Source organism: Sarcophilus harrisii, chromosome 1 (genome assembly GCF_902635505.1).
Source record: "Sarcophilus harrisii chromosome 1, mSarHar1.11, whole genome shotgun sequence".
Taxonomy (NCBI): Eukaryota; Metazoa; Chordata; class Mammalia; order Dasyuromorphia; family Dasyuridae; genus Sarcophilus; species Sarcophilus harrisii.
Genome location: NC_045426.1, coordinates 25,638,586 through 25,655,108, shown reverse-complemented (window position 1 = coordinate 25,655,108; position 16,523 = coordinate 25,638,586). Strand labels below are relative to the sequence as shown.

At 44.7% G+C, this 16,523-nt stretch overlaps 1 protein-coding gene across 2 annotated transcripts in view; it reads left to right on the top strand.

Moving 5' to 3' along the window:
- Positions 1–16,523, top strand: part of PRICKLE2 (prickle planar cell polarity protein 2) — a 175,935-nt gene that overhangs the window by 112,845 nt on the left and 46,567 nt on the right. For both annotated transcript variants that reach the window (XM_023498094.2, XM_023498093.2), the window contains exons 3-6: positions 5,653–5,766; positions 9,179–9,316; positions 9,589–9,792; positions 12,181–12,367. In XM_023498094.2, coding sequence (XP_023353862.1) covers positions 5,653–5,766; positions 9,179–9,316; positions 9,589–9,792; positions 12,181–12,367 — 643 coding nt within the window. The remainder of the gene's footprint in view (positions 1–5,652; positions 5,767–9,178; positions 9,317–9,588; positions 9,793–12,180; positions 12,368–16,523) is intronic.

The window sequence follows — 16,523 nt, the reverse complement described above, 5'->3', positions numbered from 1 at the left end:
GTAAAAACAAAACACATGAGTAAAACTTTTTAAAAATAAAAGCCTCATGTGGAATATGGTGCTTAGGCTGAGCATTGAAGGATGCTAAGAAGTGTGAGTGATGAAGGAGGACTGCAGATGAGAAATGGAATACTGTGTGTGGTTGGGTTGGGGGGGGGGCAGATGGGGACAGCTCTGGGCTCAAAAGTGAGGAGATTTTTCATTAACATGGTGACTTTGACCAAGACATTTATTTTTATTTTATTTACCTTTATTTCATTCTCCACATTTAGAAAATGGAAGTAATAATAATAGCCTAACAACTAACCTGTCTGTGGTGCTTTAAGGTGTGTCAAGCACATTTCCTCCTCACAAAAGTGTTATTTTAATAAATCCCATTTTTACCAGTGAGGAAACTGAGCAAGGTGGTTAAAAAAAACTTTCCCATAGCTCCACAACTAATATGATGGAAGCAGAATTCGAACCCAGCTTCTTTCTATGTCTAGATTTTGTATTATAGCTATACAGGTGTACAGGTTGTTTCTCAAATAATAAGAACTGGCCTTTCTAGAGCTCTTCAAGATCTACATAACTCTTTCTACCCAGTATCTCATTTGAGTCTCACAAACAGCCCCATGTGGCACTACTGCAAGTGTGTGTGATTATCCCCATTTCACAGATGAAGAAGCTAAGATTCTGGGAGGGTTAAATGCCCGACCTATAATTAATTATCCAAGTGACAAGGATCCAAGTGGGATTTGACTACAGATCTTTCTGCACTATATCTGGCTTATCTACCTTGCTAGATTGATACGAAGTAGGGCTATCAAAACAGAAGTGAGTGAAAATCCTTGGGAAAGTGGAGGAGAGTCTGGTGCCAGATGTCATTATTTATTATTGTGCTTTTCCCCAAATCGAAACCCCATCCCCCTCCCCTTCTCAACACTTCCCCCACTAGCATGTGACTCTCCCTCTGTGCCCAGGAGAAATGCCGTCAAATCATCAGTTCCTTCTTTACCAGCACAAATTCATTGCAAACTGGGTGAGGTCCCAGAACCTCAGTCTCTTTATTCTCTCTAAATCTCTTCCCAGCCCAGAGAGGAAATGAACCTCCCTCCCATTTGCAAAGGCTTAAACCAAGACTTTAACCCAAGGCTCTCCATGACCGTGTTTGGTAGAATGTCTGAAGTGTCTTGGGTGAAGGAAAAGTCACCCTCCAGCAAAACTTAACCTATTTTGTCACATTCCCTTTGGCCATCTAGTAAAGATCCTTTCTCACAACAATATTTTCAAATGCCTAAAAGACAAAGGTATACAGAGGAAACCAATCATATTGAAATAAAATTTTTCAAAATATTTTCCAAACTGTTCATGGATCCCAGGTTAAGAAACCCTGACTTAAGATCCAAATCTGGCTCTGAACTTGCTGCTTAAGTCCCACTCTCATGCTGACTTTTGGGTAGGTAGATGCTCAGCAAAGAAGCTGGGGGGTGAAAAGAAGGATCCAAATGGTCAAGGATGGCTTACTGGCAGTTGTTGTCCAGAGACTTGTTTATTTCCTCATGGACGTTAGTGAGTAAAATATGTTTGGGCAAAAAGAAATCATACACAGGACTTTTCAAGGCTGGATGGAGCCAAATGGGTTTTTGTAGTGCCAGGAAGTACACTGAATATTTCCCCTCACTGGTTGCTTTCTTTCTATTTATTTTGGGCTATACAGTAGTTTTATTATGGAGAAAGATGGAGGGAAAACATATTCACCATTTCCGAATTCAGCCAGAAACAGATCTGGAATTCAGGAGAGCTATTTTTTGCCTACTCTCTCCAATCCATCTGCTTCCTCTGTATTCTGGTGAAGATTGCCAAGGGGGAAAGGGGGACCGTTCTTGGACAGTGCTAGAGAAATGTATTTTTCTTCCTGGATTATCAAGTGATTCTAAAGACAAGATTCATCAACAAGCTTTTATTTTCATCAATTTCTCCTGTAGTCTCCCATTAAGAGGATATTCTCAGTAGATTTTCATTTGGATTGAGAGAGGAAAATTTTGTATCCCCAACATTTAGCACATAGTAAACCCCTAATAAATGTTTGTTGACTGATTAATTTAGTGTCAAGTATTCAGAGGATAAAGATGAAAGAATGTTATTGTCAGAAGGGATCTCACTGGGCGTCCAATCAAAACTTATAACTGAAAAACGAATCTGTACTCCAACATCCCTGACAGATGGTGATCCAGCCCTCCCCGAAGCAGTCCACTACACTTTCTGATTACATGAGGCTGGTAAAATGACCATATAAATAATGAGAGTCACCAGACTGACGAGTGACATGATATTCATGAAGACTAAAGCTCATGGTAAAATGGAAAAGGCCATTTTGATTGGGAATCGGAGTCATGGGTTCTAGCACTTTTGGTGGATCATCACTTCTCTGGTTTCCCATTTTCTTCATCTGTGAAATGAGAAGTTTTGACTCAATGATCTCCAAAGCTTTTTTCCATTCATAATTCTACGATTCTCTCTGGAGCCTAGAATGACAATGAGAGGAACTGGATGACTTGATCATTGGACAGATGAAAGTCAATCTCAGTAATGAATCCTCTAAATAATTTTGAAACTGGCCCATAGATATCAGTTTCTTCCTGTTAAGCAACAAGTTAATACTGACTCACAAAATCTCATAACTTAGACCTCTATTATGGTTTGATTTTCATGAGCTTAATAATGATGATTAGTAACATTTTTTTGGTCTGGACTTATGATTTTACTGATGTAAAGAGCTCATCCCTATAGTGATGCAGGTGGGTACTCAACTGAATCTTAGAAAATTGCCTGTGGCCCCAAAAAGTGGTCATTCAGTCATTGATGTTTGTTGACTGATTTATTAAATACTCACAATATGTCGGATATCATGCTTGGCACTGAGGATGCAGGACAAAAGAATAAAGGAGGGAAAGAAGGAAGGAGAGAAAAGAGAAAGTGAAGGAAAGGATAAGGAAAGCAGGAATGAGAGAGAGAGGAGGAGGGAGGGAGGGAAGGAAAGGAAAGGAGGAAGGAAGGGAAGGAGAGAAGAGGGAGGGAGAAAAGAAAGAATAGAGAAAAGGAGAGAAGAAAGAGAGGGGGAAGGAAGACAGGGAAAAAGGGAGTGAGAATGGAAGGAAAGATTGATTTATTATCAAATATTGTCATATTTGTTAAGATAACTAAATAAAGATTAAAGAAAAAATAAATATATAACAGTTAGGGAGGGACTGTATCAGAAGCAGGATTTGACCCAGGTATTCCTGATTCCATAGCTAGCAATCTGCATGCCATACAATACAATAATAATAAGGATGATGATAATAATAGTGAAATCATTATAAAGCAAGTTGAGGTGAACAAAACAAAGTGAGGTGTTTATGGCCATTATTTCATCCTCTTGCACAGTCACTTGAATTTCCAAATTAAAAAAAAAAAAAAAAAAAAAAAGCTATTGCAAAGCCCATTTGATATGGGATATATCTGGCCTGGAGGAGACTCTGCAGAAGCCTAGCCCAGCCCAGCCAGTCATAGGCCTAGGCCCTGAGACCAAGGATTTGGCTGAGCTTTCTAAGCTCCCAAGAGCCCCTAGGGAGGGCTTTGGATTGTGGCTGAGCACACATACACACACACACACACACTCAGAATCAAGCTGGAATTGTACCATCCTTATTATTCCAGCATGAATAATGAATCACTCGGTATTAATAATTGCTCCTAATGTGATATAAACATAACAGGAATTGTGAGGTTGATGAACTGATGTGGAACCAAAGGCCCTTGCAGGTAACTGGCCCAAAGGCCCGGAGCATTCAGCAGCCCCACATTCCCAGAGCCCGGGATTCATTAAACTTACTTATTTCCCAAGAGGAATAGCATATAAGAGCCCTCCCTTCTAAAGGGAAGAATAAGGGCATTATGTAGCATCTTAAATCATAATATCCTAGTCTTTTTTTTTTTTCATTATCCTAGTCTTAGAATGGGAAAGGACCTCAGAGAAAAGATCAAGGTCGACCTCTGCGTTTCAAGCTGGGGAAACTGAGGCTCAGAGAGACATGAAGTGACAGGTTTTCTGAGTCACATGGTGTAGGAGGTGGGAGGTTGGTCCGAGAGCCACAAACATCTGGACTTCAGGCCTTGTAGCTGTATGACTCTGAATAAATAAGTCACTTGCCCTCTCCATGTCATAGACAAGACTTTAAAGTTGCAAAGGTGAAGACCCGTATTGGAGGGAGATTTTCCTACATCCCCAGCCTTTCTCATTCCAAATCCAGAGCCTGGCCCACCACTCCAAGCAGCAGTTTCTTAACCTACGAGAAGATGATTGGCCAGCGGTCAGCTTCTGGTCCTAAATTATGTCTCACTTGGTCTGTGTGTGTGTGTGTAGCTAAAGCATTGTTAATACCTGTATCTTATTCATGAACTGGAGGAACAGAAGGTGATTTGCGACCATCTTTGTGCCTTGCTTCTGTGTCTCTTCTTGCCAAAAGCCCCCAGGCTCATAGCACGGAAGCCACTAGTCCCGACTCGGCCATTCTGTGATTAGCTTGTCTTGGTTCTCTGTTAAGACCCTGCATACATACACACAGACATATACAGATAGATCTGTATGTGTGAAAAAAGATGACTTTCTTGTATTTTTTAAACTGGTTATTACAAAGCTAAGAGGGCACCTATCAGTCAGAATGTTAGTGCTTAAATGCATTTAGATTTTCCCAGTCTCTTCACCTAGCACTCTCAAAATCTTTAACACTTATCAAAAAAAAAATCCCAGAACTTGGGCAGGATCCACTTGATTTGATCTCCCTGCCTTCCCTCTGCCGAGCCCCACCAAATGAATACCTTTCTCTACGGGAGCCACAGGTGACGGTGACGGATTCTTGAGTTTTCCATGACATCATCAGGACCGTGTACAGGCTCCTTCCCGGCCTCCCCCAAACATCCTTTTCTTTTTATCCTATTGTTTTCCACTCTTGGGCCTAAAGTAGGTTTTGTGGAGTTTTTAAGAGCCTATTTTCTTTCAAACCTGGGCAATTTGGGGTCAGTGGGGACTTTGCAGACGGGTGTTGAGACAAACGAACATCAAAATCCAAGACAGGAGCCTTCCCAGAAGTTGTCGCTCCTTAATGCCTTAATGATTATTTCTAATGACACGCTGGGGAGCCCAGGATCGAGCATTCTGCTCCCAGCCTTCAGCCTGCTGGGATGCTTCCTTGCCACGGCGGGCCAGAGCCGGAGGGCTTGAAGTAGGTGGAGGCTGAGGTTCCTGAGGAGTGTGTCGAATGCCAAGGTGCAGCTTTCCCCTCAGTGCAGAAACAGGCACTGACATATCCCCTTGGCCAGGGATGCACACCAGCGTACCGGAGTCTACCTGAGAAAATGGTAAAAGTCCAGCCTTTGGGAAGCCCTCCCGTGAAGGCCCCGCGCCCTTTGCTGGGACGGGGCTTGGATTTACCCGAGCTCCGGGCAAGGGCGAAGCATCTTAGCTTTTCCCTGGATGACAGACACGTCCTCCCCGGAGCGGGACTCACCCACCGGGTCAGGTGCTGGTCTGGTCCAAGGGCCTTGTCCCTGCGTGGTGAGTTAGCACATATGGGGCAGTCTGAGTGCATCGGCCAGGGTGGTAACCGCTGTCTGCTTTCTAACCCCCAGGTTCACCAGTATTATAGCTGCCTCCCAGAAGAGAAGGTGCCCTATGTCAACAGTCCTGGAGAGAAGCTGAGGATCAAACAGCTCTTGCATCAGCTGCCTCCCCACGACAATGAGGTAAGGAGCCTCAGACCGTTCCTGGAAGAGTAAAGGCATGGTGGGGCTAATCCCTGTACCAGCACCAGAGGCTTCTTCAAAGACAAAGCTGGGTCTTTATAGTTGAGACTTGGATTTCTGTTTAGTTTGTGTGAGCCAAAGAAAACTCGCTTAGATTCCTGGGGAAGGGGGGGGTATCTAAGTCAGGGCTTCAGATTGGAAGCTATCATCCCATGTGGCGTCCCAGGGGGACGACCTGGAACATGTGCACAATGAAATCAGCAGCTCGTGTCCATACTTGCTCAATCTGAGAAGGAAAATCTGTCCATTTGGTGACTGCAGTTGTTAGAACTGGTTGGAATACCAGTTCTGGCCTGGTAAATGCACTGGGGCTCTCATGACTTTTTGCCACCAGTACCTATGCATTGAGTGGGGAGTAGAGTGAGCCAGATGGCTAGATTTGTCATTCTGGACACATGAGTAATCGTTTATCAAGGCTGGCATTTATGTAATGCTTCAAGGCCTAGAAAGTACTTTGTCTCTTTGACCTCATATCAACCTAAGGAGAGACGGGCTATTATTTTCCCATTTTATAGATGAGAAAACTGAAACAACAGCTAGTGTCTGAAGAATGGCTGTCTGCATTTTTGTCACTATTGAGTCGATTTCTTTTAATTTGGTGAAAATTTGTTAATTTAATGTTAAACCTAGGATGTCATTAGAAATAATTATTAAGCACTGGGAACTTCTGGGAACGCTCACATTTTGGATTTTGAAGTTTGTTCGTCCTAACACCCGTCTGCAAAGTCCCCAACGACCCAAAATTGCCCAGATGAAAGAAAATAGGCTCTTAAAAACTCCACAAAACCTTTGGCAGCACATGCTTCTTTAACAAACAAGTCAGAGCCCCGAACGTTTCCAATCTCTGAACTCACCTATGAGTGTGAATTTTGAAATATGCTTTTTATGACCCCTCATGCCTCAGGCAATGAGATTTATAAACTGGAAATGAATTTTTCTTTAAATGCTGGGGGAGGGGAAGGGAGATAATCCCATAAAGAGAAGCTGCTTTCTACTCCTAGACATTTACAAGGCTCATATAAAAGGTCCAGATTAAGATCTAATGAAAGAAAGAAATGTCTTTGTGAGATGGTGTCATCTATTTGACACTCCCAGGTTGGGCCCTGAAGACCGAATCCTAAAGGATGTGTTTGAGCATTTCTATATCTTTGACTCATTTTATCTGAAGGAAAAAGGGGAAAGGCAGGGTGATTTTCAGGCTCTAAATAAGATCTGTCCTGGACCTGCACGTTTGGGCCTTCTCTTGATAATACCCCCAGTATTGCTTTATGCTATACAATAGATTATTAAAATGCTGCCATTTAATCCAGACCTAGTTTTATCTAAATAGGTTTTCCCTTTCCCCTTTAAAATCAAAAGAGAGACTTGTAAAAATGCCTAATGAGCCAATTCAGGAATGAGTATACAGAATTTTTCAAGATTCTTTTAAAAGTTTGTCCATAAACCCTAAATACGTGTTTGGTGGGGCTGCTCACAGTCTCTCTCTCGAGCACAATCACACAGCTACTTTTTCTATCTTTATCCATCAGCGGATCTCTCCGGATGGGGAACTGTGGCTCATGGGTGTTTAAAAAAAAATGAAAAGCGATACCGTACAAATTGCCTTTTCATGTTAGTGACAATTTAATACGTTCAAATCAGTGGGCAAATTAGGCCCATTCAGCATGCTCATTTTAGAACAAAAGATAATTGGTAAGGTAAATATGCCAACCATTCACTTCTTCCCTCAAATCAGACAACCTGATCATAGGCAGAAGCCACGTGCTGGGCTTTCAGAGAAACCACTGGGCCCAGCTCTAACAGGTCTGGGGCCTTTCTTTGGCCGTGTCCCCGGATGGCTGCGGGACCTTAGAAAAGTCACTTCATCTCTAAAGAGGGCTGCACAAAATGACCTCTATGGACCTCATCAAAGGAGAAATGCCCCTTGAATCATTTAATAATAATAATAATAGCTAACAGAGTGCTGCAGCAATTGCCAAGAGTTTTAGATACATTATCCCGGTTCATCTTCACAACAGCCCCATGCCATTATTATCCCCCTTTTACAGATGAGGAAAGTGAATCTAAGAGGGAGTGTTCCTGTAAAGTGAGGCAAGATTCACATCCAGCTGTTGGGACTCGTTTTTCTTTAATGAGTTGGAAGTCGTCCATCTGATATTCAGTCCCAAGATGGGCTTCTGTAGACCGAACCTAAAGGAAATGGCGGAGAGTTCCTTCATCTTGCTTGGCTCATTGTATTTGGGGAAGGGGGGCAAATTTTAAGCTCCAAAAGATAGCCTGAGATGAAAAAAATAAAAGTCCTGGAGTTTGTCTGCTTAGCTCCCTCACCAAAAGCAAATGCAAATAGAAAAACCAAGCCCCTTCTGCTTCACTTCCCAAACACACGCCCCTAAGTAAATATGCTTGTGTGTGCACGTCAGTGCCCAAAATGCCTTGGAAGGAATTTCTGAGACCCTCTTCTCCCTCCCCACCACTCCCTTGGCATCATTTCACTGAAGTCACCCATAAACAAGACAGGACTGCTCCAGATAGGAGAAGTATCAGGTGCAAGAGGGCCCATCACAGCTCCCTAGACTAGTTGAGTTGGTGTCTTGCAGTGGGGAGTCATGTGAGATTCATGGCAAATCTAGGAAGAGGTCCAACCCTTTCATTGAGTCTCTATTCAGCTCTACCTCCCTTTAAAAAATACAATTTGGATTTCAAGCTAATTGGAAAAACTGAAGGTTCAATCCAGTTAACATATATTAAGCACCTATTGTGTTCCAGGAACTGTCCAAAGTGCTGGCTATACAATTAATACTGAACTCAAGGAGCTCATAATCTACTAAGGGGAGTAGAGAGGAACAACATACAAAAGGAAGCAGGGAATGGGGGTGGGGAGAGACCAGAAGATAGTCTTGGGGTTGTCTTGCTCAGTGCAGGTGAATCCAGGCAGATCAGTGGATGCAGAGAGGAGTGAGCTGAGTCCAGTTTCTGACCTCTATGAAGGAAGGCACTGGGAGTTTAGTAACCCACCTCCCAGCCCTCCAATCAAAAGAGGAGAGAGCTGAGGGGATCATTTCAGTCATTGTAAAGTAAATGCACACAGGCCCAAGCCTGGCCCACAGACAATGGGCAGATCTTTCAAGCCTGACTCAGAAGAGGAATATGGGATAGTTCCACAGTTTCCTAGTTTTCTGTTCCCCTTTTTACCTTAAACTGATCCTTATAAAGGTTTTCTTTAAGTGACCATATGTCAAAAGGTCATTAAAACGTAAGTGGGGACAGTCAATCAACCTCCATCTATCCATCTTGGAGGCTCAGAGACAGTCCTAATGAGCTCCATCTTTCCATGATTTCTCTGTGTCTCTAGGTTCGATATTGCAATTCCCTGGATGAGGAGGAAAAGAGGGAGCTCAAACTCTTCAGCAACCAAAGGAAACGGGAGAATCTGGGCCGAGGAAATGTCAGGCCGTTTCCAGTCACTATGACAGGAGCCATTTGTGAACAGGTAAGTTTGGGCAAAAGCCGCAAAAGACCAAACTAGCTACATCCTGACCATTCACATTGGAGTGAGATGAGGGGCCCCCAAAGCTCCTTCAAAGGCAGAGAAAATAATGGCTCTAATAGGAAGACAATGCTGATCCTTCCATCTGCTCAGTGTTAACCAGGGCTTTGTGGGACTGGGAGACTGGGCTTCTGTCCATTTTCCTCCCAAAAGGAGGCCGCCCCCCAGCCCCAAGGCCCCTTCTCAGCTGGTGCCCCTCTTCCTCTCTCCTGCAGTGCGGAGGCCAGATTAATGGAGGCGACATTGCGGTCTTTGCGTCGAGGGCCGGGCATGGGGTGTGCTGGCACCCCTCGTGCTTCATGTGCACAGTGTGTAACGAGCTCCTCGTGGACCTGATCTACTTCTACCAGGATGGGAAGATGTACTGTGGCAGGCACCATGCCGAGTGCCTGAAGCCTCGCTGTGCAGCCTGTGACGAGGTAAGAGTGGGCCCTGCCAGCCCGGAGCCTTCCCCTGGCTAGCAGGCGTGGGCACCAGGTGCCCTGCCTGCCACCCGGGTTCAGGGAGCCATCAGAGGAACCTAGGGGCTCCACTACTTTTTTTGTAAACTTAGGAGACAAAAAGTTAATTAGGAGTCCCACCCATCCCAAGGACCAGAATGTCTATCTAGGGGCATCCTCACCAGGATCAATCATGGCAGTGTATCTTCTTTCCTGCTTGAAAAGTGTTTGCTACGGCCAAGGAGCCCCACAATCAGCTTCTCTTGGCTTTGGACCAGTTATAGGCCCCAACATATGAGGATAAGGTCCTGGGGATCTTGAGATCTCACTTCTCTTAAAGGACCCTTGCCCCCAAGTTTTGGATGTATGTCTGGCCATTAGAAACAAGAGTTTCCTTTTCTAACTTATCTGCCTTTGGGGAGAGGCAGTAAATAGAGAACACTGGCCTCTGAGTCAAGAAAATCAGGATTTAAGTCCTGCTGATTATGTGATTCCAAGACGATTTATGTCCCAGCCAATTCTTCTAAGACTGTAACTTGCAGAGTAATTGGTAATTAGTAAAGGGAATATCCTCATTGAAATCTCCTTGCTGCCATTGTTTAATCATCTGATCCTCTGTGACCCGATTTGGGGTTTTCTTGGCAGAGATACCAGGATAGTTGGCCATTTCCTTCTCCAGCTCATTTTACACACAGAGAAACTGAGGCAAACAGGGTTAAGTGACACAACTAGGACGTATCTGACACCAGATTTGAACTCATGTCGATTAATCTTCCTGACTCTGCGTCTGGTGCTTTAGCAAAGATCATCAATAAATGCTGGTTTAGCACAGAACTGAGTACCTTAGATTTTGAGAATTTTTTTGTCAGTCACCTATAGCCCCAAACTAATTTCTCTCTGACTGTTCCTTAGTGTTGATCTAACATTCAGAAAAAAAGAAATCCTGGCAAGAGGGCAGAAGCTTGTGTAAGAGAAATTCCCAACCTGAACAGCATTGCAACTGGGAAAGGTTTGGGGCTTAGGTCTATCAGGGAGTTTCTTACTATTTGGACAAAGAACTAGATTCAATTTGAAAGTTATTGAGCACCTGCTGTGTACAAAGCAGTATGTTAAGAATGAAGGAGAAACTGATATGACACAGTTTCTGCCCCACTGGGGATAAGATGCGTGTCCAGACTATCAGTAAAAAGGTGAGCGGGGCCATCTGCCCTCAGAGAAGTGTGTGGCAGCTTGGTGGCATCGACTTTGCAGGGTTGTTGTGAGGATCTGATAATATTTGTGTAATGCTTTGCATACAGTAGTCACTTAATAAATGCTCTTTTCTTACTTTATAGTAGTCACTTAATAAATGTTCTTTTCTTACCTTAAGTAGTCACTTGATAAATGCTCTTATCTTACAGTAGTCACTTAATAAGTGCTCTTTTCTTACCTTATAATAGTCACTTAATAAATGCTCTTTCCTTACAGTAGTCACTTAAATGTTCTTTTAAGGCAGCTAGGTAGTGTAGTGGATAGCACTGGACTGGGAGTCAGGAAGACCTATCAAATCTGGCCTCAGACATTACTAGTTGTGTGATCCTGAACAAGTCATTTAATGAGGTTCTTCAGTTTCTTCATCTTTAAATGGGAATAATAACAGCCCTGATCTCTCAGTGTTGTTTGCAGGGTCAAAGGAGATAATATTTATAAAGCACTTAGTACTGTTCCTGGCACATAGTAGGCTCCATAAAAAATGCTGATTCCCTTCCCTTTCTCTTATACTGAGTGAATATATGTCAGGAACCGGTCTCATCTTCAGGAAGGCCGAATTCAATCTTGACTCTGAAAAGTACTGTGTGATCCTGGGAAAGTCACTTACTCTCATAGTGCCCCCATCAAATAATGCTTCAGGACAAGGAATAGACCGGCTTGTGATGAGCCCTGTTGACAGAGGGAAGTTTTATTCTGTGAGTTACCAACACTGTTGAAGGTGCAGGCCCATCCTGCATCCTCAACCCTTCCTTATAAAAAAGACATTGGCCTTTAATTGGTGTAGGGGGCTTCAGATAAAAGCAATTTATTACCTATTTTGCCGCTTAAATTCTGGAAGAGCTGCTTGGGGATGTTGAGAGCCCATAGTCACAAAGCCAATGGTGGGATTTGAACCCAGGTTCAGCTCTGCACCCATTACACCACCCTATCTTTCCTTCTGGCCATCATTATCTAGTCTAGAAGACCACTGACCAGCTGAAACTAAGAGGGATGTGGGCAGCCATTTGTCTTTGCTTTTCAATCTTGAGGGATGGTCATTGGTCTCCAAGGAGATGTGCCCCAAATCTCAGCAACTTCCCCACACTCAAGCCTGCTTTTATTCTCCCCCTCCCCCAGATCATCTTTGCAGACGAATGCACAGAGGCCGAGGGCCGCCATTGGCACATGAAGCATTTCTGCTGCTTTGAGTGTGAAGCGGTGCTGGGCGGTCAGCGCTACATCATGAAGGAAGGGAGACCTTACTGCTGCCGCTGCTTCGAATCCCTGTACGCAGAGTACTGCGACGCCTGCGCCCAGCACATAGGTAAGGCATCCCCCTGCACAGCCACCCAGGGGCTCCCTTTGTGGGCCGAGCCATGGCCCCTCAAAGGTGATGTCGTAGAACAGACAAACTCAAATCTCATTCTGTTGCTCATGGACTGGGGGAGTCATTGGGATACACATACCGATGATGAAATACTACCAGTGCAAGTGAGCTTACATGTATGTGTGGAAATACATTGGCCTATAAGATAATTATGTTTTAAAATATTATATATTTTCATATATTAATGTAATATTATATATATTAGAGCCTGTCCTCAGAAATCTTACACACAGACACATACACATTCTCTCCTCCCTCTATTTGTCTCTGTCTGTGTGTCTGTCTTTCCCTTTCTCCCTCCCTTCCTCCATGTCTCTCCGCCTCTCTCTCCATCTCTTTCCCCCTCCTTCTGTCTCTCTTTGTCTCTCTCTCTCCCTTTTTCCTCTCTGTCTCTCCCTTTTTCCCTCCCTCCCTCCCTCTCTCTCCCCCTTCCCTTCCCTTCCCTTCCCTTCCTTTACACATGCATATGTACATTTCTGAGAATGATGGACGATTGATTTAGAGGTACAAAGAAACTTAAAGGCCCATATATATATAGGGTCTCTAAGGGGTGTGTGTGTATGAGAGAGTGCTTGTAAGATCCTATTTAGTTCTAAATCATTCTCAGAAATCAAATACATGCAAACATACATATACTGTACAGATGTAATATATCTATATCTGTATAATATATTGTTTTTACCTTGTACACACACACACACACACACACACTGTAAATATAAAGTGAATAAAACCAAAGTGTCCAAAGCTAAGGCAGAGGGTTAGGTGTCCCTTCCAGCCCTATGTCAGTGGGCCTCTGACCCACAGTCCCTTTGGGAAACAACAGTGTAGTCTGTCTCTGTAGACAGACCCCACACAGGACGAGAAGGCCAGTGGCTCCTTGGCAGGCGCTGGGGGCTGTGCAGAGAAGGGGAACAGACGTCACTCCGCAGCCATTCAGCTTGCCTCTGCGAGCCTGGCGGAAGCCTCCTGGGAAGGACTGGGCCAGGACAGGCGGCTTGTGTGGGATGGAGCTGGCGGCAGCATCTCCTGGGGCTGCTGTTGCAATGCTAGAGAGTCTCTGCAGCCTCTGCCAACTATCTACCTGAAGGAAATAGATGGAGAGGTAGTGTGCCAAGCCATTTAGGCCCACTTAGGAGTCATTATGATGAAGGAGAGAATTCAGCTGGACAGAGAAGAGGGGTGGGTGGATGGGAAGGCTTTTTTCTTTGTTAAATCCCCCCTGTGTCATCAGAAGGGATTTGTTCATACGGTGACTAATCCTGGGAGTTTTTTTAACGGCATCAGACAAGGAGACTGATAAAGATCATCGGCCCTCTCGGTGCCCAACGGGTGCCAAGGGACTGCTTACTCACTCAGCTCTGACTTTTCAAAGCCTGGGTCTCTTCCCCAGTATGTGTCTTTTCTCAGCCCTGATGTTAAAGCTCACCCTGGAGAATACTTCTGCTCTAAAGCATCCTCTCTTCTATTGCTCTGGTATGCTACAAATTGACCTAATTCTACTCTTCCCCCTGCCCAAAAGAGGAGGGGGAGAAATCCTTGCTCTTTCAAAGCATCGCCTCTTAAGGAAAGCGCTGGGGAGCCATTGGCTCTCCAGAGGGTGTGTTGTTTTTTCCTTGAGGGGAGTGATGGTGAGGGATGCAGGGGGAGGGGAAGGAGAAGAAAGCATCTTAAGGGAGACTCTTAAGCAACTGGTTAAGATTCCAGATCTGAGGGCCCCCCAAAGGCATTCAGGCCCTGGCCTGAATTTTCCAGATGAATAAATTGCTGCCCAGGGATGTTGGAAAGGGAAGGAGAGAGGGCAGGTATTAAGATCAGGGATGGGATTGATTTTTCTGGTGAATTTTAATGTTTGTTTTTGGACTGTCTGATGATTTTCGACAAGTTGCTCCTTTTCTGAGGGGGTTAAAGCTTCTGCTTTCAGGTCTGTGATGCTTCTCTTTTATGAAAGATGTCTCCTTCTCTCTTTAGAGGAGATGGACTGGATGCCAAAGTCTAACTCATTTAAACTCTATAGAACAAAAAAAAAATCATTAAATATAAGCTAAGGGCTTCAGTTTTCTCACATGCAATCTGAGAAGACTAGATTTTGTTGAGTTCCAAGATCCTTTCCAGCTCTCAATCTGGAAGCTTACACGTACCCTTTGCCCCTTTGTGCCTCAGTTTCTTCAACTGTAAAATGGGAAAATTAGCTTGACTTCTAATAATATAAACTTACCAACTTAGAAAAACACAGAAATTCCCTTAGTTTGCTAGCAGCTGATACTTCTTCAGTAATGAGAATGATCCATGTGGAGTATGTTTTCTGATAAGGGCCAGCCCCATCCCCCATCCCCCATCCCCGTCTCCTTCCTCTCCCTCTGCCCCCATCCTCGGGTGTGTCTGACCACACAGCTGCAGGAGGAGGTCCAGCCGACCTCAGGATCCTGACTTTATTGGGTCCCTTCCTCCCTTCCGTCTTCTCAAACACAGTGTGACTCTCCCTCCTTCTCTTCCTTTTTCCACAAAAAAGGAGGGGAGGATCTACGTTTTATGGGAAAGGTGCCATCCTCATCAGCTGCCTGCAATCTCATTGGACGCGAAGCTAAAAATACCCTCCACTGTGAAGAAGATGCAGGCTCTGCTGCAAAATAGAATTTTCCTTCCCCCAGGAAAAAGTATGGTGCTTTGCAGTTTGTACTTACACACAATCCCAGAGCTTTGCAAGCGATCCCTCTTATCCAGATATCCCATATTTATACAGCAGCTCTCTGCAAACTCATACCAGGGACCGGTTGCTAGGGAAACGGTCTCCGTTCCCCGCACCCGGCCGAGTAAACAGTCCTATAAACAGACCTAAGGATGGAGCAGCCGTAGGCACGTGCGCTCTCAGAAAAATGCTTACAGGGCTTGTAAAGCAGGCAGGGAAGGGACGTGGAAGGGACAGGCCCATTTCCAGATGTGTGGGGTTCAGGAATGGGTCAGCAGAGCATCCAAAGCTGTGGGAGTTTATGCAGTTGCTTTTTCAACGCCGCTCCCTTCCATCGGCTGCCTCTCCCCCCAAACCCCCCAACATTCCTCTTTCAAGGGCCCCGCGAGCCGGGACTCCTCCGGACTGCCCTCTTGGTCAGGCTCCAGCTGTCTCTGTGGGTCTCCCAGGACAGAGAAACCACTGACATTCTGCTCCTTTGCCCTTATAAAAAACATGGCGGGAACACTGTACTTAAGGAGAACATTTGGGGAGGAATCTTCCTCTATCTCATCAAACAGTTTGGAGGTAGAAGACCTGAGTTCAGATTCATCCTAAATCACTTCCTAGTAATGTGACCGGGAGTTATTTCACCTCAGATAATTATTGACCTCAGTTTCCTCATCTGTAAAATCATGGAATTATACTAGATGGCTTTTAAGGTCCTTGCAGTTCTAAATCATTGGTCCTGTTCATTCTCAGAAGTCTAATTGTAGGCTGGGATAGAAGAAGAGTTTGTCAGAAGAGATTTGGCCCGGAGGAAGATGGGAATGGGGGGACCAGGTCCAGCAGTCAAAATCCTCTTTCCGAAGATATAGCTCTCATGGCCAATTACCTGTTCTCAGAACGGGACTCTTTTGGGCGATGGGCGGAGTTCATGGGGAACCTAAAGGTGACCTGGCTGCTTTGAGTGCTCCAGGATGGGCAGGGCTGATCCTCTGGGTGAGCTCTGGCTACTCGAGCCTCAGTATACCTGCCCCCCCCGGTAGGTGCCCCCAAATGATAGTTTGGTAAATGTAAAATATGAGGATTCAGTGCATCTCCCTCAGTAGCCTTGCTGTGACCCAAGTTACAAAGTTAGGGAAGTTTTCAGAGCTACTCTCTGGGTGGGAGGGCTGGGAGGGTCCGTCTCAAAGCAAGTAAATGGGATGAACAGGATTCAAATCCCAGTCTTTCAACTCCAAGTTCCATATTCATCTCATAACTTGCCTCTTGCTCCAGTCTGCAGTTGTATTTCAGTTATGGCTATGTGGTGCACTGCGGGACCTACTGGGGTCAGGAAGCCCTGAGTTCAAACCCAGTCTCAGACACTTACCAGCTGGGCAAGTCACTTTGCCCTGTTTGCCTCAGTTTCCTTAAATGTAA